The sequence below is a fragment of the Dendropsophus ebraccatus genome, chromosome 10, assembly GCF_027789765.1.
Source record: "Dendropsophus ebraccatus isolate aDenEbr1 chromosome 10, aDenEbr1.pat, whole genome shotgun sequence".
NCBI lineage: Eukaryota > Metazoa > Chordata > Amphibia > Anura > Hylidae > Dendropsophus > Dendropsophus ebraccatus.
In genome coordinates this window covers 911746-938163 of record NC_091463.1, presented here as the reverse complement: position 1 = coordinate 938163, position 26418 = coordinate 911746, and the positions used below count along the sequence as shown (strand labels likewise).

The 26418-nt window shown below is 46.1% G+C and overlaps 1 protein-coding gene across 2 annotated transcripts in view; it reads right to left on the bottom strand.

Annotated features, from left to right (window-relative positions):
* GSN (gelsolin) overlaps nt 1-26418 on the bottom strand; it is an 80967-nt gene that overhangs the window by 46190 nt on the left and 8359 nt on the right. For both annotated transcript variants that reach the window (XM_069943644.1, XM_069943645.1), the window contains exon 4: nt 23449-23538. In XM_069943644.1, the coding sequence (XP_069799745.1) occupies nt 23449-23538 (90 nt within the window). The remainder of the gene's footprint in view (nt 1-23448; nt 23539-26418) is intronic.

Below are 26418 nucleotides of genomic sequence, written 5' to 3'. Positions count from 1 at the left end.
ACTATATATCCCGCTATAACTATGTCCCAATCATTAGACTCTTTGAACCAGGTCTCTGTTACAGCAACAAGGTCCAAATCATCTCTAGACATAATGGCCGTCAGCTGACAGATCTTGTTTCCTAAGCTGCGAGCATTCGTACACATTGCCCGAAGATTACTAAACTTCATAATACCTTTATTCCCAACTTCATCTACAGCACCAACAGCACCTTCCTTACCACCAATAACGGCACCAACCATTGCATCTACAGCACCAATAACCACACCAACCATTGCATCTACAGCACCAACAGCACCTACCTTACCACCAATAACCGCACCAACCATTGCATCTACAGCACCAACAGCATCTTCCTTACCAACAATAACCGCACCAACCATTGCATCTACAGCACCAACAGCACCTTCCTTACCACCAATAACCGCACCAACAGTCCCTTCCTTACCACCAATAACCGCACCAACCATTGCATCTACAGCACCAACCGCACCTTCCTTACCACCAATAACCGCACCAACAGTCCCTTCCTTACCACCAATAACCGCACCAACCATTGCATCTACAGCACCAACCGCACCTTCCTTACCACCAATAACCGCACCAACCATTGCATCTACAGCACCAACAATAACCGCACCAACCATTGCATCTACCGCACCAACCATTGCATCTACCGCACCAACAGCACCTTCCTTTCCACCAATAACCGCACCAACCATTGCATCTACAGCACCAATAACCACACCAACCATTGCATCTACCGCACCAACAGCACCTTCCTTACCACCAATAACCGCACCAACCATTGCATCTACAGCACCAATAACCGCACCAACCATTGCATCTACCGCACCAACAGCATCTTCCTTACCACCAATAACCGCACCAACCATTGCATCTACAGCACCAATAACCGCACCAACCATTGCATCTACAGCACCAACCATTGCATCTACCGCACCAACAGCACCTTCCTTACCACCAATAACCACACCAACCATTGCATCTACAGCACCAACCGCACAAACCATTGCATCTACCGCACCAACAGCACCTTCCTTACCACCAATAACCGCACCAACCATTGCATCTACAGCACCAACAGCATCTTCCTTACCACCAATAACCGCACCAACCATTGCATCTACCGCACCAACCATTGCATCTACCGCACCAACCATTGCATCTACAGCACCAACAGCATCTTCCTTACCACCAATAACCGCACCAACCATTGTATCTACAGCACCAACAGCATCTTCCTTACCAACAATAACCGCACCAACCATTGCATCTACAGCACCAATAACCGCACCAACCATTGCATCTACAGCACCAACAGCATCTTCCTTACCAACAATAACCGCACCAAACATTGCATCTACAGCACCAACCATTGCATCTACAGCACCAACAGCATCTTCCTTACCAACAATAACCGCACCAACCACTGCATCTACAGCACCAACCATTGCATCTACAGCACCAATAACCGCACCAACCATTGCATCTACAGCACCAACCATTGCATCTACAGCACCAATAACCGCACCAACCACTGCATCTACAGCACCAAAAACCGCACCAACCATTGCATCTACAGCACCAACAGCATCTTCCTTACCACCAATAACCGCACCAACCATTGCATCTACCGCACCAACCATTGCATCTACAGCACCAACAGCACCTTCCTTACCACCAATAACCACACCAACCATTGCATCTACAGCACCAACAATAACCGCACCAACCATTGCATCTACAGCACCAATAACCACACCAACCACTGTATCTACAGCACCAACAATAACCGCACCAACCATTGCATCTACAGCACCAATCATTGCATCTACAGCACCAATAACCCCTCCCCTTCTCTCTGCTCTGTCTTTCCTGTATACTATATACCCCGCCTCCCCTTCTCTCTGCTCTCTCTTTCCTGTATACTATATACCCCCCCCTCCCCTTCTCTCTGCTCTGTCTTTCCTGTATACTATATATCCCGCTATAGCTATTTCCCAATCATTAGACTCTTTGAACCAGGTCTCTGTTACAGCAACAAGGTCCAAATCATCTCTAGACATAATGGCCGTCAGCTGACAGATCTTGTTTCCTAAGCTGCGAGCATTCGTACACATTGCCCGAAGATTACTAAACTTCATAATACCTTTATTCCCAACTTCATCTACAGCACCAACAGCACCTTCCTTACCACCAATAACCGCACCAACCATTGCATCTACAGCACCAATAACCGCACCAACCATTGCATCTACAGCACCAACAGTCCCTTCCTTACCACCAATAACCGCACCAACCGCACCAACAGCACCTTCCTTTCCACCAATAACCGCACCAACCATTGCATCTACAGCACCAATAACCACACCAACCATTGCATCTACCGCACCAACAGCACCTTCCTTACCACCAATAACCGCACCAACCATTGCATCTACAGCACCAATAACCACACCAACCATTGCATCTACCGCACCAACAGCACCTTCCTTACCACCAATAACCGCACCAACCATTGCATCTACAGCACCAACCATTGCATCTACCGCACCAACAGCACCTTCCTTACCACCAATAACCACACCAACCATTGCATCTACAGCACCAACCGCACCAACCATTGCATCTACCGCACCAACAGCACCTTCCTTACCACCAATAACCGCACCAACCATTGCATCTACAGCACCAATAACCGCACCAACCATTGCATCTACAGCACCAACAGCATCTTCCTTACCACCAATAACCGCACCAACCATTGCATCTACCGCACCAACCATTGCATCTACCGCACCAACCATTGCATCTACAGCACCAACAGCATCTTCCTTACCACCAATAACCGCACCAACCATTGTATCTACAGCACCAACAGCATCTTCCTTACCAACAATAACCGCACCAACCATTGCATCTACAGCACCAATAACCGCACCAACCATTGCATCTACAGCACCAATAACCGCACCAACCATTGCATCTACAGCACCAACAGCATCTTCCTTACCAACAATAACCGCACCAAACATTGCATCTACAGCACCAACCATTGCATCTACAGCACCAACAGCATCTTCCTTACCAACAATAACCGCACCAACCACTGCATCTACAGCACCAACCATTGCATCTACAGCACCAATAACCGCACCAACCATTGCATCTACAGCACCAACCATTGCATCTACAGCACCAATAACCGCACCAACCACTGCATCTACAGCACCAAAAACCGCACCAACCATTGCATCTACAGCACCAACAGCACCTTCCTTACCACCAATAACCGCACCAACCATTGCATCTACAGCACCAACAATAACCGCACCAACCATTGCATCTACAGCACCAATCATTGCATCTACAGCACCAATAACCACACCAACCACTGTATCTACAGCACCAATAACCACACCAACCACTGTATCTACAGCACCAACAATAACCGCACCAACCATTGCATTTACAGCACCAATCATTGCATCTTGCATCTAGTTTAAATGTCTGTCAAAAAACAATCTGAATTCATCACCAAGTACCTGTGTACCTATGTGTGATGGATACAAACCATCCCTCTTGAACATCTCCTATTTGGACCACTTGCAAAAGCTATGACTAATAGGGATTAGTGAATTAGCATCTTCGCTCAATTACGATGCCTGCGATCCCGGGTGCATAGTTGCGCTCCCAGGAATCTGCGGGCAGGATCTTCCAGGGAATTCAAGATACGTTCCCTGGAAGATCCCGGCCGCAGATTCTCGGGAGCGCAACTATGCACCCGGGATCACAGGCATCACACTGGAGTGAGCGGCTTTCGGACCGAAATTCCAAAAGTTCTGCTCATCTTTAATGATTAAAAAACCTTACACCACTGCCTTAACCATGCTTTATACTGAGATACGACATGCCTTAACTTTTAACCGGCAAAACCTCTGAAAATGTCACAGCATTGCCTCCAGCTATATGGGTTCAGCTCCAGTATTTTCAGAGGCTGAAGTTGCAGAGGAACTTGCTCGTTTAAAGCTGAATAAGGCGATGGGTCCAGATGGCGCCCATCCCAGGGTTCTTAAAGAGCCCAGATCTGTGATTGCTGCCCCCCTGACAGATCTGTATAACCAATCCCTGCTAACAGGAGATGTCCCCGATGATTGGAGAACGGCCAATGTCATACCAATCCACAAGAAGGGGAGTAGAGAAGAGCTTGGTAACTACAGGCCAGTGAGCCTGACATTTGTAGTAGAGAAGAGCTTGGTAACTACAGGCCAGTGAGCCTGACATCTGTAGTAGAGAAGAGCTTGGTAACTACAGGCCAGTGAGCCTGACATCTGTAGTAGAGAAGAGCCCAGTAACTACAGGCCAGTGAGCCTGACATCTGTAGTAGAGAAGAGCTTGGTAACTACAGGCCAGTGAGCCTGACATCTGTAGTAGAGAACAGCCCAGTAACTACAGGCCAGTGAGCTTAAAATCTGTAGTAGTGAAAATGATGGAAACTTCTAAAAAAGAAGATAATGGATCACCTAAGAATCAACAATTTGATGGATCCAAACCAGCATGGCTTTACTGAGGGCCGATCATGTCAGACTAATCTCATTGATATCTTTGATTATGCCACAAAAGTGCTGGATGAAGGTGGTGCTGTGGATATCGCCTATCTGGACTTCAGCAAAGACGCAGATACAGTTCTACATAAAGAGCTGAGAGAGAAGTTGGAGAAAATTGGACTTAATCCCTGGATAGTTCAGTGGATGTGTGATTGGCTGAAGGATAGATATCAGAGGGTTGTTGGTAATGATGTATATTCCGAGCAGAGACTGGTTACATGTGGTGTGCCTCAAGGGTCTGTTCTGGGGCCTATTCTTTTTAATATGTTTGTAAGTGACATAGGAGAAGAGTTGGTAGGTAAGGATAGTGACATAGGAGAAGGGTTGGAAGGTAAGGATAGTGACATAGGAGAAGGATTAGTGGGTAAGGATAGTGACATAGGAGAAGGGTTGGTGGGTAAGGATAGTGACATAGGAGAAGGGTTGGTAGGTAAAGATAGTGACATAGGAGAAGGGTTGGTAGGTAAGGATAGTGACATAGGAGAAGGGTTGGTAGGTAACGATAGTGACATAGGAGAAGGGTTGGTAGGTAACGATAGTGACATAGGAGAATGGTTGGTGGGTAAGGATAGTGACATAGCAGGATTGGTGGGTAAGGATAGTGACATAGATGAAGGGTTGGTGGGTAAGGATAGTGATATAGGAGAAGGGTTGGTAGGTAACGATAGTGACAGGAGAAGGGTTGGTAGGTAACGATAGTGACATAGGAGAATGGTTGGTGGGTAAGGATAGTGACATAGGAGAAGGTTTGGTGGGTAAGGATAGTGATATAGGGGAAGGGTTGGTGGGTAAGGATTGTGACATAGGAGAAGGGTTGGTAGGTAAGGATAGTGACATAGAAGGGTTGGTGGGTAAGGATAGTGACATAGGAGAAGGGTTGGTAGGTAAGGATAGTGACAGGAGAAGGGTTGGTGGGTAAGGATAGTGACATAGAAGGGTTGGTGGGTAAGGATTGTGACATAGGAGAAGGGTTGGTGGGGTAAGGATTGTGACATAGGAGAAGGGTTGGTAGGTAAGGATAGTGACATAGGAGAAGGGTTGGTAGGTAGGGATAGTGACAGGAGAAGGGTTGGTAGGTAGGGATAGTGATATAGGAGAAGGGTTGGTAGGTAAGGATAGTGACATAGGAGAAGGGTTGGTAGGTAAGGATAGTGACATAGAAGGGTTGGTGGGTAAGGATTGTGACATAGGAGAAGGGTTGGTAGGTAAGGATAGTGACATAGGAGAAGGGTTGGTGGGTAAGGATTGTGACATAGGAGAAGGGTTGGTGGGTAAGGATTGTGACATAGGAGAAGGGTTGGTAGGTAAGGATAGTGACATAGGAGAAGGGTTGGTAGGTAAGGATAGTGACATAGGAGAAGGGTTGGTAGGTAAGGATAGTGACATAGAAGGGTTGGTGGGTAAGGATTGTGACATAGGAGAAGGGTTGGTGGGGTAAGGATTGTGACATAGGAGAAGGGTTGGTAGGTAAGGATAGTGACATAGGAGAAGGGTTGGTAGGTAGGGATAGTGACAGGAGAAGGGTTGGTAGGTAGGGATAGTGATATAGGAGAAGGGTTGGTAGGTAAGGATAGTGACATAGGAGAAGGGTTGGTAGGTAAGGATAGTGACATAGAAGGGTTGGTGGGTAAGGATTGTGACATAGGAGAAGGGTTGGTAGGTAAGGATAGTGACATAGGAGAAGGGTTGGTGGGTAAGGATTGTGACATAGGAGAAGGGTTGGTGGGTAAGGATTGTGACATAGGAGAAGGGTTGGTAGGTAAGGATAGTGACATAGGAGAAGGGTTGGTAGGTAAGGATAGTGACATAGGAGAAGGGTTGGTAGGTAAGGATAGTGACATAGAAGGGTTGGTGGGTAAGGATTGTGACATAGGAGAAGGGTTGGTGGGGTAAGGATTGTGACATAGGAGAAGGGTTGGTAGGTAAGGATAGTGACATAGGAGAAGGGTTGGTAGGTAGGGATAGTGACAGGAGAAGGGTTGGTAGGTAGGGATAGTGATATAGGAGAAGGGTTGGTAGGTAAGGATAGTGACATAGGAGAAGGGTTGGTAGGTAAGGATAGTGACATAGAAGGGTTGGTGGGTAAGGATTGTGACATAGGAGAAGGGTTGGTAGGTAAGGATAGTGACATAGGAGAAGGGTTGGTGGGTAAGGATTGTGACATAGGAGAAGGGTTGGTGGGTAAGGATTGTGACATAGGAGAAGGGTTGGTAGGTAAGGATAGTGACATAGGAGAAGGGTTGGTAGGTAAGGATAGTGACATAGGAGAAGGGTTGGTAGGTAAGGATAGTGACATAGAAGGTTTGGTAGGTAAGGATAGTGACATAGGAGAAGGGTTGGTGGGTAAGGATAGTGATATAGGAGAAGGGTTGGTGGGTAAGGATAGTGACAGAGGAGAAGGATTGGTGGGTAAGGATAGTGACATAGGAGAAGGGTTGGTAGGTAAGGATAGTGACATAGGAGAAGGTTTGGTAGGTAAGGATAGTGACATAGGAGAAGGGTTAGTAGGTAAGGATAGTGATATAGGAGAAGGGTTGGTGGGTAAGGATAGTGACAGAGGAGAAGGATTGGTGGGTAAGGATAGTGACATAGGAGAAGGGTTGGTAGGTAAGGATAGTGACATAGGAGAAGGGTTGGTGGGTAAGGATAGTGATATAGGAGAAGGGTTGGTGGGTAAGGATAGTGACATAGGAGAAGGGTTAGTAGGTAAGGATAGTGATATAGGAGAAGGGTTGGTGGGTAAGGATAGTGACAGAGGAGAAGGATTGGTAGGTAAGGATAGTGACATAGGAGAAGGGTTGGTGGGTAAGGATAGTGACATAGGAGAAGGGTTGGTGGGTAAGGATAGTGACATAGGAGAAGGGTTGGTAGGTAAGGATAGTGACATAGGAGAAGGGTTGGTGGGTAAGGATAGTGACATAGGAGAAGGGTTGGTGGGTAAGGATAGTGATATAGGAGAAGGGTTGGTGGGTAAGGATAGTGATATAGGAGAAGGGTTGGTGGGTAAGGATAGTGACATAGGAGAAGGGTTGGTGGGTAAGGATAGTGATATAGGAGAAGGGTTGGTGGGTAAGGATAGTGATATAGGAGAAGGTTTGGTGGGTAAAGTTTGTCTGTTTGCTGACGACACGAAAAGTCTGCAATAGGGCTGATATTCCTTGAGGTGTCAGTAATATGGAAAACGATTTATCTTTGCTAGATAAGTGTCCAAACATTGGAAATTGAAGTTCAACTTTTCCAAATGTAAAATATGCACTTGGGGAGGAGGAATCCTCTATCCGAGTATCACACCGGCAGTACTGTGTTGGAAAAGACTTCAGAAGAGAAGGATTTAAGGGCAGTGATTTCTGACAGCCTTAAAATGAGTCACCAATGCAACCAGGCGGTGGGGAAAGCAAATCGTATGCTGGTGTGTGTGTGTGTGTGTATATATATAATATATATATATATATATATATATATATATATATATATATATATATATATAGGTATGCTGGGGTGTGTGTATATATATATATATATATATATATATATATATATATATATATTGGTATGCTGGGGTGTGTATATATATATATATATATATTATATAAATAATGGTATGCTGGGGTGTATATATTATATATATATATATATATATATATATGCTGGGGTGTATAGCTAGAGGTATAACCAGTAGGAAGAGGGAGATTGTGATCCCGCTGTATAGAGCTCTGGTGACATCACATCTGGATACTGTGTCCAAATCTGGAGACTCATCTAAAAAGGGACATTGATAAAATAGAACGGGTCCAAAGACGGCTACAATAATGGTGGAGGGTGTGAGGTATAACACATATCAGAAAAGACTGACGGATTTGTATCTGTATAGTCTGGGGGAAGAAGGGAAAGGGAGGACATGATGGAAACCTTTATATATGTTACAGGAGGAAGAAGGGAAAGGAGGGGACATGATGGAAACCTTTATATATGTTACAGGAGGAAGAAGGGAAAGGAGGGACATGATGGAAACCTTTATATATGTTACAGGAGGAAGAAGGGAAAGGGGGGACATGATGGAAACCTTTATATATGTTACAGGAGGAGGAAGAAGGGAAAGGAGGACATGATGGAAACCTTTATATATGTTACAGGAGGAAGAAGGGAAAGGGAGGACATGATGGAAACCTTTATATATGTTACAGGGGGAAGAAGGGAAAGGGAGGACATGATGGAAACCTTTATATATGTTACAGGAGGAAGAAGGGAAAGGAGGGACATGATGGAAACCTTTATATATGTTACAGGAAGAAGAAGGGAAAGGAGGGACATGATGGAAACCTTTATATATGTTACAGGAGGAAGAAGGGAAAGGGAGGACATGATGGAAACCTTTATATATGTTACAGGAGGAGGAAGAAGGGAAAGGAGGACATGATGGAAACCTTTATATATGTTACAGGAGGAAGAAGGGAAAGGGAGGACATGATGGAAACCTTTATATATGTTACAGGGGGAAGAAGGGAAAGGGAGGACATGATGGAAACCTTTATATATGTTACAGGAGGAAGAAGGGAAAGGAGGGACATGATGGAAACCTTTATATATGTTACAGGAGCAAGAAGGGAAAGGAGGGACATGATGGAAACCTCTATATATGTTACAGGAGGAAGAAGGGAAAGGGAGGACATGATGGAAACCTATATATATGTTACAGGAGGAAGAAGGGAAAGGGGGGACATGATGGAAACCTTTATATATGTTACAGGAGGAAGAAGGGAAAGGGAGGACAGGATGGAAACCTTTATATATGTTACAGGAGGAAGAAGGGAAAGGGAGGACATGGTGGAAACCTATATATATATCTATATATATATATATATATATATATATATATATATATATATATATATATATATAATCAGGAGGAAGAAGGGAAAGGGAGGACATGATGGAAACTTTCAGAAGAGGTGGTTGGTAAATCTACAATAACAGCATTTAAACACGCCTGGGATAAACATACATCTTCTATGTTTCTATGTATGTGTGTGCCTGAGTGTGTGTGTGTGTATGTGGCTGTATATGTACAGTATGTGTGTGCCTGACTGTGTATGTGACTGTATGTGTATATATGTGCCTCAGTGTGTGTGTGACTGTATGTGTGTAGTTGACTGTATGTGTATATGTGCCTGAGTTTAAGTGCGTGCATGTGTGAGTGTATGCATATGTGTGCGAGCGTGACTGTATGTGTATATGTGTGCCTGAGTGTGTGTGTGTATGTAACTGTGTGTGCGCATGTGACTGTATGTGTATATATGTGCCTGAGTGTGTGTATGTGACTGTATGTGTATATGTGGTGTCCCACCATGGGTGTTACTGGTCTATACACCCCTCGCAAAAGCCTGTACCCAAAGTAAAAGTGGTAATGAAGTTGTACCTAAGTTTTGCCACTAGATGTTGCTACTAATTGTATATGCACAGCTGCAGTGAACAAGGGGTTACTGTTTGTGGGTAATCTGTGTACCAGTAAGAGCTCTTTTCCGTTCTCAACCTATGCCTATTCTGCTTTCGTTCTCTGCACTTTCTTCTCCGCCACTCACAGGAGGTATTACACACCCTGTAGGAAGTTGTCACATGGGGAGAGGAAGTACACACCCAACCATAGTAAGTCCAGTGTAGTCTAGTCTATAGTGTGTGGTAGTGAATAAACGTATGGGAAGCACGGAGACTCCTTTCTTCTGCAAAGCAACACTTAGCCTTATATTGCAGTGCTAAACCACTCAGGGGAGGACAAGTCAGAGATCACCCCAACCCAAGCCGTGAACAGCTCTAACAGTGCAGGACAGTATCCTGAAACAAGGAACTGATCCAGATAGAGCAAAGTTGTTACAAGCCTATGTATTCTCTCTCGCATCACATGTGTAATCAAGTAAACTTGGCCACCTTGCTCAACTCAGGTAACAAGGTCTAGGGCGTGTGTCACCTTAGGAGGATAGCTCACCTGACACTGTAGGGAAACAGGTGGTACAGCGACAACAAAAGTCGTAACACGGGCACAAGTAGTCTTCTACTCTCAAGTATTCTTCAGTATTCAACTACTTCTTCTAAAGTTTCGGGAGAGCACACTTCTACCCTGGGTTTGGACTCTTAGCACAAACTCCTCCCCACTACTCTGAAGCTGCAGAACAAACTCCTCTCTACTGTTCTCAGCCCACTCTACTTCTCAGCACACAACCACCTCAGCTCTTCTACTCCAAAAGGTCTTAGCGCAGATTGTGTCTAGTCAAGTCAGAAGTCTATTATCAGCCAAGTATTCCTGCAGTAAAGAAGATTTTATTTATGGTAATGGGACTCTGTGATTATTGTTCAGGCACCTACACAGCCACTGCTCTATCCTTGCGTCATCTCCCCTTTCTGTGGGTGGTGGCATCGATAGTCCAGGTTGGTCACAGCTCCACCCCGGATCACTGTGATAACAACCCAAGAGACCCACTCACATTCCGGCAAGTCACCGACCATAGGGGAAAGGGTATAGCCAGCCACCTTAAAATAAAAGCAGGTGTGCCCCCATACGTGTGCGCCCAACCGGCACTGGCGTCACATCAACGTACCATTCGTTTGAGCTATAATCCAACCAACCACCACGGTAGTGGCGTGACACAGCACCATCTGGCAAGTGACCGGTCGTCCATAGGGCTACACCACAGAATTGGCGTCACGAACAGGATACAAACCTCGTTGTTGCCGGTCTACCGCATTACCGGCAACAACGGTCTGTTGCCTGTCTACAGCGGATTACAAATCGCTAACCACCGATGCCCCGAAGATAACTATCCTAACTGTGGATATAAAAGTGGGGGAGCCATCTTTATTGTACTGGGACTGCATCCTGTATTTGCCAACTACGCCACAGCTTTTGAAAAGTCTGCTAGCACAAACAAGCTGCAGCAAAGTGCGAAAAAGTTCCAGCACCACCTATCGGCAGAACAGAAAACAGCGAGAGTCCCAACTGGAGGTTCCGACGTCACCATCGTGCTACTCCAGACTGCAACTTAAAGTCAACTCAGCGGCGCACTACAAGTCCCATACAGCCCGAGAACGTCTGATTTCATCACCGTAGCCTCTCTTTAGCAGCCTGCTACAGTAGCAACGCTCACTATGTCTGCTCCTCCACGCCCCTTCCAACTCAGGCTCTACAAGCCGCAGCTGCTCCTGTTAACTCTTTGCAGGAACAAGTAGAGGCAATGGCAGAGACTCTTAAACCCGAGTGTCAGGAGCTGAAAGAGCTGCAAATACAGCCTGCTCCCAACTCTAGAGAGTCTTCCTGCAGTAGACCTTGCTCACCAGAGCCCCATATCCAGCTTGCTAGCCCTGATAGTCCTCCACCTAGGAGAGGGCCCCCTTATGAGAGACCTTATTGCACCTTATGAATTTCCAGGAGGTCTTTCACTGGTCGCAAGTAATGGCACACCCATACCCCAGATTGGTTATTGGAAAGCTACAATGCAGTTAGGTAGAGACAGGATACCAGGTCAAGGTATAATTGTAACTGATGGTAGCACAAGTTCTGATATGGTGTTGGACATGAATGCAATCCGGCACTGTTTTGGTGACGTTCTTGAAGCCTTGCATGCCTCTCTTTCTTCTATTCCTCCTGACGGGCCCTCTGTCCAGAAAGCTATCAGCCAACTTAGTGCCCAGCAGTTTGCCAATTCCCAGGGAGAGATCTGCAGAGTTAGAACTGCAGACCCACGTCCAGTAGTCCTTCCGGCTAGTAGTGAAGTGGTTATCTGGTGCAGAGCACGACCCGGCATAAGCAACGAAGACTACCGAGCTACCCTGGACCCCATCAATGTGGAAGGACATCCTCTCATCAGTGCAGCTAGAAGCCTTGTCACAGTCTCCAATGGGCGAGTACCCGTCCCTCTTGTAAACCTTGGTGATGTTCTTGCACAGTTACCCAAGTATCATGCAGTGGCCCAGCTGTACCAGCTGCATCCAGGTGGTGTCCTGGGGAAAGCCCCAAAGCCAGGAGGTCAGTCCACCTCAATTCTGCTCCTACACCTGCTGCCCCTTGGTGATCTGACATCCACATAGGAGATGCCAATACTCCTCCAGAGCATATCAATGGAGTTCTCAAGATATTGAAAAGACATCATCTGGCCTTCAGCAAGAACCCCCTTGACTATGGGAAGACTACATTGCTGCAGCATCACATAGACACTGGCTAACACCAGCCGATCAAAGAGCATCATCGCCTCATAGCTCCAGCTATGTATCAACCGGTTAAAGAACCTTGGGCTTCACCCATTGTGTTGGTGGAGAAAAAAAGATGGCGCTATCCTCGTGTGGACTACAGGAAACTTAACAACATTAATCATAAAGATGCCTATCCTCTCCCTAGGATAGAAGTCGCTCACAGCACAGGAGTCAGCATCCTACTTCTCCACATTGGACTTAACCTGCGGATACTGGCAAGTACCTGCAGCCCCAGAAGACCGGGTGAAAACTGCTTTCACTACTCCCATAGGACTGTATGAATTTACTGGGATGCCATTCGGCCTATGCAATGCTCCTGGAGAGATGTCTTGGCCATGTTAACTTCCAGAGTGTCCTGTCATATCTAGACAATGTCATTGTGTATTCCAGCTTTTCCCAAGATCACCTGCAGCACCTGACAGAAGTCTTTCAAGTTCTCATTCATCACAGCTTGAAAATTAAGCCCTCCAAGTGTCATCTGCTGAAGCCTTGTGTGAATTACCTGGGTCTTGTTGTCCGTTCCACAGGCGTCCAGCCTGATCCAGAAAAGACATCTGCAGTTACCAACTGGGCTACACCCAAGACCATTAAAGATGTCAGAAGCTTCCTGGGATTTACCGGATACTACAGGCGCTTCATCCCACACTTTGCTCAGATTGCTGCTCCCCCGACAGAGCTGTTGTGCGGCTGCCCAAAAGACGTTCCTGGTAAAAGACCATCTATCAACTGGCCACACGAACAAGAAGAGGCCTTCAAAGCTCTTGTCACTCAGCCTCCAATCCTGGCCTACCCAGACTACACCCAGCCATTCCGGCTATACACTGATGCCAGCTATCAAGGCCTAGGGGATGTTCTCTTACAAGTTCAAGACAACAAGGAGCCAGTAATCGCCTGTGCCAATAGAAGCCTCAGAGAAAGTGAGAAGAATGATCAGAATTATAGCTCCTTCAAACTCCTAGCCTTAAGGCCCTATTCCACAGAACAATTATTGGCCATTACGGACGATAATCATCCCTTGGAATAGAAGGCAACGATCAGCCGACATCGTTCATGTAGGCGGATCGTTGCCGTCCTTAGGCAAGGTGCCCATCAGACTACGTAAAGCTCAACCAGACATTGCGCTGCAGAGACTCTGGCGCCAGATAAGCCGCCTACTCCTCAGAACTCCTCAGATCCTGTCACAGGTGAGAGTGTTCAGCAGATCCTCATCCCCAGGCGAGATGCCAAGATGGTCTTAGATGCCTACCATGATCAGTCCGGCCGCTTCGGAGTGCACAAGACAAAAGCTACAATCCGGAGAAGATTTTATTGGGTCGGTATGAAGACCGATATTGAAGGTTGGTGTCAAAATTGCCCCAATTGCAAATCTTGACAAAAGAGGGAGGACAGATGCCAGAGCCCCTTTACAGCCTATCAGTGCCACCAAGTGAAACTGGCTCCTACAAGATCCGGCTACAGCTATGCCTTTACCATGATTGACCAAAACAGTAAGTGGGCAGTAGTTGTTCCAGTAAAAGATCTGACAGCCAGAACTACGGCCATCATGCTGTACTATCACTACATCAAGCACTATGGTTGCCCTGAAGCCATCCTCTCAGACCAAGATCCGGCATTCGAGTCTCAACTCTTTCAAGAGTTATGCCAATACCACGAATGCAAGAAACCCAGAAGCACTGCGTATCACCCACAAAGAAATGGACTGTGTGAGCCCATGAACCAAGTGGTTCATGCTGAGAACGGCTGCAGTATCCAAACCAGGTGAATGGCCTGAACTCCTAGGAGAATTGATGGAAATCTACATTAACACCATTCATTGTCCTACTGGTTACACTGGTTACAAGGGGATTATAACAGGCGTGTTAACGCTCAACCTCTCAAGACTGGTGATAGAGTCTGGCTAAAAGATGGCCATCGTTCCGGGAAACTCGATCCATTGTCATTTCTATCCCGCATGAAGCTGCTGGCATCTACCAGATTCAAAAAGCTGGAAAGTTACCTGTTAATGTTCATCGTAACCGAAACCGACCTACCAAGCCTCTCTACCTACTCGGCAGAGGTTCCTTATCATCAACCAAGAAGCCCAGATCGGGCTAGCGGCATGACTGAGTAGTCGCACACATTGCTCTCTCTCCCTGCTCCATGAGGATCCGGAGCTGCTGATGAGAACCCTGAGCTGCCCATATGAGTGCTGGGATGCCGGGCTGCACCGTGCCGGCCTCTGATAAGAACCTGGAATGGAGAGAAGAGGAGGCATATGGTGGAGGAGGCAGCGGTGGGAGTCAGCCTTCCGGAGGTGCTGGCGGTTGTGGAAGATGCCGGGCCCAGGAGCTGGTGGATCCTTCAGGCGTGTCTGGGGCGCTGCATTCTCCCAGGAAGGACGCTGGGGGCTCTGCTTATGTGCACCCCCTCCCCTTGCTGAGAGGGACGAGGGGTGAGAGAACACTGGGCTATAAAAATCTGGCTGCTGGCAGTTAAGGCTGATGGCGGGGTCTGCAACGCCGGCGTCCGTGGCTACACAGCTAGCGCTGAGCTGTTTTAAGGTTTGGCCCTCTTCCACAGGGGCGGAAGGAGTTAATTGGGGCAGCTCCTAGCTAAATCAGCACACTCCTCCTCAGCTGATCAATCTCTGGACACTAGGACAGAACTGCTCTGAAACAAGGCTGCAGAAATGGGCTCCAGTGGTAGGGTGAGGCTGCTGGCTACCAGTTTATAATACCATCTCCTTGGGACTCCAATGGGATTTATGATACACGCAGCACCGCTGATAACTATAGGAATAGTGTTGAATTAGTCCTAAGTAACTGTTCAGACTAAGAAAATGGCTGAATCTGTGGACAGCATGTGTGTTTTTTTTTTTTGCAAGTTACGAACTAAAAAGGTGTGCGCTCTCAGCAACCACTCTGGCTGAACAGGAGTAGGAAAAGGACTCCCTCTGCTAAACCCCTTATCTTTTGGGGGATGGAGCTACTGTATGCAAGGTGCCCCGCTGCCCCCTCCTGTCTCTAGTGGTGAACTATAATGACCTTTTTCCTTTCAGTTGCCTGGACACAGTATGCTACCTCTGTTTGGGATTTATGCCCCCAGGTGAACAATAAGCGTGTGACCCATAAGAACTTCAACCCCCTCAACAGAGAACTCACACAGAAGAGAGGAAGCTGAGACGGCCAGTTGCTACTCTTATATGAATTGAAATGTTTGATAAGACTGTGTCTCGCCTTCATGTACTGTGTAATCAGCTCTCATATTAGAGGGGGGGTTGAATGATGTTATCAGAGGAACACATGGATGTACAAAATCACTATGGTCGTCTATCTGTTGGGTAGTAACTAACTCCTATTGGGAGGCCTGAGGAGAGGCTACTTCATTTATGTTTAGATCATTTATTTTTGGTCCATTTATTTAGTAATTCAGTTTATTTTTATTTTATTTTTTTTATTTATTTTTTTTCACAATGCTTCTGATTTGAGTGGTTGGATGCTGAGGGTGCTAAAAATGAGTTGTTTGTGATAACCTAAGGGGCAGCATAGTATGGTTTGGGTGTATGACACTTATGCTGTGGAGCAGGGAAGAGCAATGTGCAGCCTGGTAGAGGGTGGTGCATGGTATCATGCGCGACAGGTGGGGAGGGTTTGGGAAGGGTGGGGGTGGGAGGGTTCGGGAGCGACAGATTTGTGGGAGGGGATTTTTTATTTTATTTTTTTTCTTCTATTTTTTGATCTATGTGCACTAGGATTGTGATCTGGAACACCCGGGGTATGGCCGACAGAGCTAAGAAGTGTGCGATAGCAGATAGGATTGGTAAATATCTCCCTGCCATAATTGTCCTTATAGAGACACATCTGGCCCCTGATAAGGTGGATAGCATGAAGAAGAAGTGGGCGAAGTTTGAGTATCACTCGGCTCTGTCGTCATATTCTTCGGGCGTATCTGTTTACTTTCATTAAAAAATCTAATTTAAACCTTGGTGTGTTAAGGTTCCTGTATATAGCGCCCCCTTTCCGGATGGATGTCCTATTCGCAGTCGCTGAATTTATTAAAGACAAATCCTTTACTCAGTTATATGTGGGTGGTGACTTCAACTGTATTATGGACCCGTTATTGGACAGACACAGCTCAGGTAAACCTCGTGACTATGGCCGGTCCCCTATACGGAACTTTTGTGAGGAAATGGGGTGGTGGGAGGTATGGCGTATCTTGAACCCAGATAAGCGGGAATATTCATGCTTTAGCAGCTCGTAGGATGCGGCTTCACGCATAGACTTGTTACTCTGTAATCTTCCAGCTTTGCGGCAGGTTAAAAGGATTTTTTATGCTCCTAGATCCATATCTGATCATACCCCTCTTGTTGTTGAGTTAGGGGAAGATCAGAGGTCAGGTGCTCATAATAGGATGAAAATTAATCCCCAAGAACAACATATAGTTAAGGAAATGAATGGGTTTTGGTCTTCCAACAAGGGGTCTGCATCATTATTAGTTGTGTGGGATACTTTTAAGGCTTTTTTGAGGGGAATCCTAATCCAAAATATCAAGAGGTGTAAAAGGGGGTTTGCGTCTAGGGAAGTGGAGCTGCAGGAGGCAGTACACCAGAGAACCATGGAGCATGCGGAAAGGGCTTCTGTGGAGAGCTGGGACAGTCGCACAAGAGGACTTCGGGAAGTTTATAAAGGAGAAAGTGCAACACAGATTGTTTTTTTCTGGGCAAGATAAATTTGTACATGGGGGGAAACCCAATAAATTGCTGGCCAGAATTTTGACAAACAGGGCCGACAACCAGGAGATAGCATCAGTTGTTGGTAGAGATGGGAGTTTGGTTTAAGGAACAATGGGAAGTAGACATAGGCCCAATAACTGACGAACAATGGACAAATATACTTGCCTTAACTCCCAAATTGGCTGTATCAGAGACACACAGATCCTCTCAACTGTTCTTACTACACCGAGTGTATAGGACACCCAAGTTTCTGCATAGAATTGGTGTGCGTGCTGATTCCAATTGCCCTAGGTGTGGCTTAGCTGACGCACATATTATCCATCTGATGTGGAGGGTTATTGGAGGGAGGTTGTAGCCCTCATACGAAGGGTGTATGGAGTTGCTGTGCCAGTGGAACCCCTAAAATGTATACTGGGTCTGATACCTGAGGAAGATGAGCCTACTGGTATTGAGCTGGCTATTCTATACCAGGCACGTAAATTAATTGCCAGTCACTGGATACAGGCGAGTGCGCCCACCATCACGGAACTCGTAGCCAGACTTAATGAGGTTATACGTTTGGAAAAAGGGGTGTATCAAAAAAGAAAAGGCATCCAAGAAATTTGAAAGTATATGGGGCCCCTGGCTCGATGCACCTGGTATACCGTCTAGAAATCTTAGACGCAACCCAATGGAAGCTCTCTTATCATTGTCAGACCAGGCTGCGTCAACTGTTCGCCGTGATGGGACAAGGGGAGGAAGAAGAGGTACTATACGGTAGATGACTGGGTTCTCCTGATGGTGGGTGCCTTGACTGGACTGCTGGGCTCAAGTTAGGGAGGCTCATACCCAGGTCTTTGAACATGATACTGTGCCTTATTGTTCTTTAATGGATGACACTGCGGAGAGTTGCAATTTATGATCTCATTTTTATGATAATAGTTTTTCTTTCTATAGCCTGACCAATGTTGTTGCCTTCATACAATTATTATGATCACTTTGTGATGGGGAAGTTGGTTCGGGGGAGGGGGGTTGGTACTTTAAGATGGGTGGGGGGAGGATGGGGGGTCTGTTTTGTTTGTATGTTTACCAAAAAAAGGCATGCTTTTTGTGTGTGGAAAATACTGTTAATAAAAACAATCTGATTTAAAAAAAAAGAGATGGGAGTTTGGTGGTGGATGAGTCAGGTATTGCTGAAGAATTTAGAGGTTTTTTTCAGAATCTGTACTGTTCCGAGTCCTCAGGGTGGGATGAGCGGATTGCCAGCTTGCAGAGGTGGAGCTGCCCGTGGTGGCGGAGGAGGACAGGGATTGCTTGGAGGGGGAGATCACACTGTCAGATTTAGAGGAAGCTCTAGCATCTATATCAGGTAATATACCTGCTCCAGATGGGTTACCTTTCCAGATATATAGGAAATATTCCGCCGTAATCCTGCCCACACTTGCCGAGGTATTAAATGAATCCTGTAAAGGGGGGATGTTATCTCAGTCTATGAGAGAAGCCCATATAATTTTGCTGGGGAAAAAGGGGAAGGATCTGAAATTGGTCGAATCATACCGCCCCATCTCGCTCCTTAACACTGACGTCAAGCTTTTTGCAAAAGTGCTGGCAAAGAAAATTAATAGAGTTATTCCCCAGCTGATAGGTGAGGAGCAGGGGGGTTTCATGCCCAATAAGACAGTGCAAGATAACATCATTAAGCTCCATTCGGCTATCTTGGAGCGTGGGGAGGGGTCCCACTCCATCCTGTCGTTGGACGCAGCTAAGGCCTTCGACAGGGTGGAGTGGGGTACCTCTGGGAGGTCCTAGCTAAGTTTGGCTTTGGGCCGGTATTTCTGGGGCAGATTAAAACACTATATCATGATCCCATAGCCCGTTTATAAATTAATGGTAACCCTTAATAACCCTTTCGAGGAACTCTGCAAGGCTGTCCACTCTCCCCTTTTTTATTTTCACTGTATATAGAACCTTTGGCACATTGGGTCAGGACACGGTTGGACTATGAGGGGTTCGGTATAGAAGGTAATAAGAACAAACTCCTGCTGTATGCCAATGACATTCTATTGTTGGTTAAGGACCCGGACAGTAAATTATCGCGTATTGTAGATGAACTGAGTGAGTATATTATCCCGTCTGGGTTATCCATCAATGGGATAAGTCTTCCTTACTAAATTTGGGATCCTCCTCCTCCTCCGCGGTCGCGGGTAAGTTAAAGGTTTTAGGGCCCATGGAGCCGCTGGAATATCTTGGTATCAAGGTAGGGCCCAACGTTAGTGACTTTTGTGAGCTAAAAACCTGGAAAAGAGAATGAATGTGTGGAAAAGGCTACCAGTTTCGATGGCAGATAGACTTGCCATTGTAAAGATGGTCGTCCTTCCCCAGCTACTCTTCTTTTTTGGAGCTCCCCTGTATGGGTGAGTGATAGGTGGATTAGGAAGATTGAGATCCTACTGGGGAACCTCATCTGGGGGAGGAAACGGGTGAGACTTAAATACAGAGCTTTCAGTGGCCCTAAAAGGGTAGGTGGCTTTTCCATGCCCGATCTTAGATTATATTTTATTTCTTCACATTTAAGTAAGTTAGCAGGATGGAAAAGTATTTCCCCTCTTCAGCACAAGGTTGGGATTAGTAATTATGACAATGTATTTGAATTGCTTGAAGCCGGTTACTGGGGTGGTGGGGTAACTAACAATTCACTATGTAATCTATACGATAAAGTATGGTCTTACACTAAGCAAAGATGTGGTATAGTGGGTAGTATGAGTTGTTCTCCATTACGGAACAATTTCCACTTGTTGGAATTTATGAAGATTCACAACTGGAAATTTTGGCACGTAAAAGGGATTAAGTTGGTATGGCGGCTTTTTCAGAGTGGCAAGCTCCTGACTTTCCAAGAGGTTAAGGAATGGTTTGGGCTAGAAGATAAGCACAGGGTTTTTTCTACAACTACAGCAGGTGTGTAACGCATCAGATGGTGCGAGTTATTTCGTGATTAATGAGCACAGAATATTTTCAGTGTTACAGGGCATGGGAAAGGCAAGAAGAGGTCTCTCTTTGGTCTACAAAATTTTGGCTAATGAAATTAAGTATGTCGCACTAGATAGTAAGAAGGTAAAGTGGGAACAGGAAGTTGGCAATCTCGGGGAGGAGGCATGGCAGAATATATGTGCAAACTTGGAGAACGTTTCCATGAATGAAGCTCACAAGCTGGTTCAATTTAGAATTCTCCACCGTAACTACTACTCACCTTTAATTTTGTTTAAGATGGGGATAAGAGAGTCGGCGAACTGTCCCAGATGTGGTTGCGATGATGCAGACTTTTTTCACATAATCTGGGGATGTAGGAAAGTCCAGGGTTTTTGATACTCTGAATTGTATAACCAAGCAGAAGATCCCAAGGTTAGCGGTAATTGGGATTTTGGGCGGGTCCTGGGATATACCAAAGAACAGAGTGTTGTGCCAGGTCTTATTAGGAGGGGGTGGCTGGCACAGCAATCCCCAGTGTTGGAAGCCTGGAAGAATTTAGTTTCCCAGATTAAGCAGTATGAACTTCTGAGGTATAAAAGTAAAAAGGATGGAATTGGCAAGCACCTGTTTTATTTGGAAGGATTGGGTGTAAATGATCTGCCTAAAATAATTTGTTACCCGGGGTGTGTGTATTTTTGTTTTCATTTTTGCGTTTTATTATTTATTTATTTTCCTCTCCCATCTGCCGCTCCGGGGGTGGGGGTGGGGGGTGTTTATTGACATATGTTGGCAGCAGCAGAGGAGGGATACCGCTTATGTGTGCATCTCGCACAATGAGATTCTTAGCGGTGGATCACCCTTTTTGCGTTTTATTTATTTTTTATTTATTTTCCTCTCCCATCTGCCGCTCCGGGGGTGGGGGGGGGGATGTTGACTGACATATGTTGGCAGCAGCAGAGGAGGGATACCGCTTATGTGTGCATCTCGCACAATGAGATTCTTAGCGGTGGATCACCCTTTTTGCGTTTTATATATTTTTTATTTATTTTCCTCTCCCATCTGCCGCTCCGGGGGTGGGGGTGGGGGGTGTTTATTGACATATGTTGGCAGCAGCAGAGGAGGGATACCGCTTATGTGTTCGTCTCGCACAATGAGATTCTTAGCGGTGGATCACCCTTTGATGTGATGCTCCGCTCTGCCGCTGGATGTTTAGTACCGTTTGTGTGGAATGTTCTGAATTGTTTGTCACACAGTTGTCCTTGTTGTTGAGGACCACCGCCTTTCCAACATTTTTCTTTGTTAAATGGAAAAACTAAAATAATAAAGAGTAAAAAAAAAAGAAGCCCAGATCACGACCTCCTTAGCCACCGGTGGACAACCCATCCATTGACTCTGCTGTCCTCCCAGAAGATCCAGGACCTGTTACAAGATCCACCAGGACAACCTCCTGCTCGTTACAATGACGACCTGGAATTTGTCTAGATTTGCTTCTCGATTTTATTATTCCCCTTATTGTTTGTAAATCGTGTAGGTAAATGGAGCTTAGTTAGGGACTAACCATGGACTAAATGGACTTGTACATATGTTGCTCTCCAGGACTCTTGATGGACACTCACCAAGTTATTGGCACTATTGCATTGTTGCTATTATACTGTTACACAAGGTGTATATATGTGTGAATATGTGTCATTCGGTAACAATATGGTGGGATGACATTAGGCGGTGGTAATACGCGGTCAGGATTTGTCCCTTGTATAGTGGTGTTATTGGCTTCATATACTGGGTTTTAGGCTGTAACAATAGGATGACAATCAGCCCAGTGTGGCGGTAATACATGGCCATGGTGTGGTGGGATTGCTGGTTCTGCATATCACATACCTCTCAGTATACTGGATCTGGCAATATGTCTGGTCATATTTAGGCCCCATTCACACATCCGTGTTTTTACTATCAGGATTTCCTTATTGGAGGAATGAAAAAAAAGGGTTTTCAATCTGCATTGAGGTCTGGGGGGAGGGGTTCCCGGGCAATGGGTTGAGTTCTGAAGGGGGGGGGAGGCAGCGGGTGCTCAGGCCGCTCTCTGCCATGTGCAGGGGTCCGGGTGCCGAGCAGCGCTGGGTTGAGGTCCGGTTGGGATGGCGGGTGCTCGCGCAGCTGGCAGTGCTGTAATTGCGATCTGGGGGGAGGGGGTGCTGGGCGGCTGGCAGCACTGTTGAAGTCTGAGTGCAAGGAGCTGCAGGTGGTACTGGGACGGCGGGCAGCAGTGTACTTTGATGGCACGGGCTCTCAACCACTACAGAATTCCGGGCACTTTCCTGATGTGAATCAGGAAAGAGCTTGTGAATCCGGCGCTCCCATAGACTTCTATAGGGGCTTCTGTGATGACATTCTGGATGAAAATAGGAAAGGATCTAGAAAATCCTGAAGGGTGTCCGTCACTAATGTAAGCCTATGGGTTCGGAGATCGGGGAGTGTGAAGGGAGCCTTATTGTATACTATATAGACCATACACTTTTCTGGTACTGTTCTACATACGGCCAGCTTCCGGTTGGTGGTGTAACACAAGGCGGCGGCACTCACCTTATAGAGCCTGGCCAGCTTCCGATTGGTGGTGTAACACAAGGCGGCGGCACTCACCTTATAGAGCCTGGCCAGCTTCCGGTTGGTGGTGTAACACAAGGCGGCGGCACTCACCTTATAGAGCCTGGCCAGCTTCCGGTTGGTGGTGTAACACAAGGCGGCGGCACTCACCTTATAGAGCCTGGCCAGCTTCCGATTGGTGGTGTAACACAAGGCGGCGGCACTCACCTTATAGAGCCTGGCCAGCTTCCGGTTGGTGGTGTAACACAAGGCGGCGGCACTCACCTTATAGAGCCTGGCCAGCTTCCGGTTGGTGGTGTAACACAAGGCGGCGGCACTCACCTTATAGAGCCTGGCCAGCTTCCGGTTGGTGGCGTCCGCTTTAACATCATCAGATGTTCCCTCTGGTAAATCCGGCTTCTCCCCCAGAACCTGCGAAGAACAGAGGAGAAAGCTGTAAGAGACACATCACTGTTGCCGCTACTCAATAATCCTTCCTGACACACAACACTTCCTGCCCCGAGAGGTCACACATAATGATATAGAGAGGTCACACATAGTGATATAGAGAGGGGTCACACACAGTGATATAGAGAGGTCACACATAGTGATATAGAGGGGTCACACATAGTGATATAGAGAGGGGTCACACATAGTGATATAGAGAGGTCACACATAGTGATATAGAGAGGGGTCACACATAGTGATATAGAGAGGTCACACATAGTGATATAGAGGGGAGTCACACATAGTGATATAGAGGGGGGTCACACATAGTGATATAGAGAGGGGTCACACATAGTGATATAGAGAGAGGTCACACATAGTGATATAGAGAGGGGTCACACATAGTGATATAGAGAGGGGTCACACATAGTGATATAGAGAGGGGTCACACATAGTGATATATAGAGAGAGGGGTCACACATAGTGATATAGAGAGGGGTCACACATAGTGATATAGAGAGGGGTCACACATAGTGATATAGAGAGGGGTCACACATAGTGATATAGAGGGGTCACACATAGTGATATATAGGAAGGTCACACATAGTGATATAGAGAGGGGTCACACATAGTGATATAGAGGGGTCACACATAGTGATATAGAGAGGGGTCACACAGTGATATAGAGAGAGAGGTCACACATAGTGATATAGAGAGGGGTCACACATAGTGATATAGAGGGGTCACACATAGTGATATAGAGAGGGGTCACACATAGTGATATAGAGAGGGGTCACACATAGTGATATAGAGAGGGGTCACACATAGTGATATAGAGAGGGGTCACACATAGTGATATAGAGAGGTCACACATAGTGATATAGAGGGGTCACACATAGTGATATAGAGAGGGGTCACACATAGTGATATAGAGAGGGGTCACACATAGTGATATAGAGGGGTCACACATAGTGATATAGAGAGGGGGGTCACACATAGTGATATAGGGAGGGGTCACACATAGTGATATAGAGAGGGGTCACACATAGTGATATAGAGAGGTCACACATAGTGATATAGAGAGAGGGGTCACACATAGTGATATAGAGAGAGGGGTCACACATAGTGATATAGAGAGGGGTCACACATAGTGATATAGAGAGGGGTCACACATAGTGATATAGAGAGGTCACACATAGTGATATAGAGAGGTCACACATAGTGATATAGAGAGAGGGGTCACACATAGTGATATAGAGAGAGGGGTCACACATAGTGATATAGAGAGGGGTCACACATAGTGATATAGAGAGAGGTCACACATAGTGATATAGAGAGGTCACACATAGTGATATAGAGAGAGGTCACACATAGTGATATAGAGAGGGGTCACACATAGTGATATAGAGAGGGGTCACACATAGTGATATAGGGAGGGGTCACACATAGTGATATAGAGAGGGGTCACACATAGTGATATAGAGAGGTCACACATAGTGATATAGAGAGGTCACACATAGTGATATAGAGGGGTCACACATAGTGATATAGAGAGGGGTCACACATAGTGATATAGAGAGAGGTCACACATAGTGATATAGAGAGGGGTCACACATAGTGATATAGAGAGAGGTCACACATAGTGATATAGAGAGGGGTCACACATAGTGATATAGAGAGGGGTCACACATAGTGATATAGAGAGAGGTCACACATAGTGATATAGAGAGGGGTCACACATAGTGATATAGAGGGGTCACACATAGTGATATAGAGGGGTCACACATAGTGATATAGAGAGGGGTCACACATAGTGATATAGAGAGGGGTCACACATAGTGATATAGAGAGGGGTCACACATAGTGATATAGAGAGGTCACACATAGTGATATAGAGAGGGGTCACACATAGTGATATAGAGAGGTCACACATAGTGATATAGAGGGGTCACACATAGTGATATAGAGAGAGGTCACACATAGTGATATAGAGAGGGGTCACACATAGTGATATAGAGAGGTCACACATAGTGATATAGAGGGGTCACACATAGTGATATAGAGAGGGGTCACACATAGTGATATAGAGAGAGGGGTCACACATAGTGATATAGAGGGGTCACACATAGTGATATAGAGAGGGGTCACACAGTGATATAGAGAGAGGTCACACATAGTGATATAGAGGGGTCACACATAGTGATATAGAGAGGGGTCACACATAGTGATATAGAGAGGGGTCACACAGTGATATACAGGGGTCACACATAGTGATATAGAGAGGTCACACATAGTGATATATAGAGGGGTCACACATAGTGATATAGAGAGAGGTCACACATAGTGATATAGAGGGGTCACACAGTGATATAGAGAGGGGTCACACATAGTGATATATAGAGAGAGGTCACACATAGTGATATAGAGGGGGGTCACACATAGTGATATATAGGGGGGTCACACATAGTGATATAGAGAGGGGTCACACATAGTGATATAGAGAGAGGTCACACAGTGATATAGAGAGGGGTCACACATAGTGATATAGAGAGGGGTCACACATAGTGATATAGAGAGGGATCACACATAGTGATATAGAGAGGGGTCACACATAGTGATATAGAGAGGGGTCACACACATAGTGATATAGAGAGGGGTCACACATAGTGATATAGAGAGGGGTCACACATAGTGATATAGAGAGAGGTCACACATAGTGATATATAGAGAGGTCAGACATAGTGATATAGAGAGGGGTCACACATAGTGATATAGAGAGGGGTCACACATAGTGATATAGAGAGAGGTCACACATAGTGATATAGAGAGAGGTCACACATAGTGATATATAGAGAGGTCAGACAT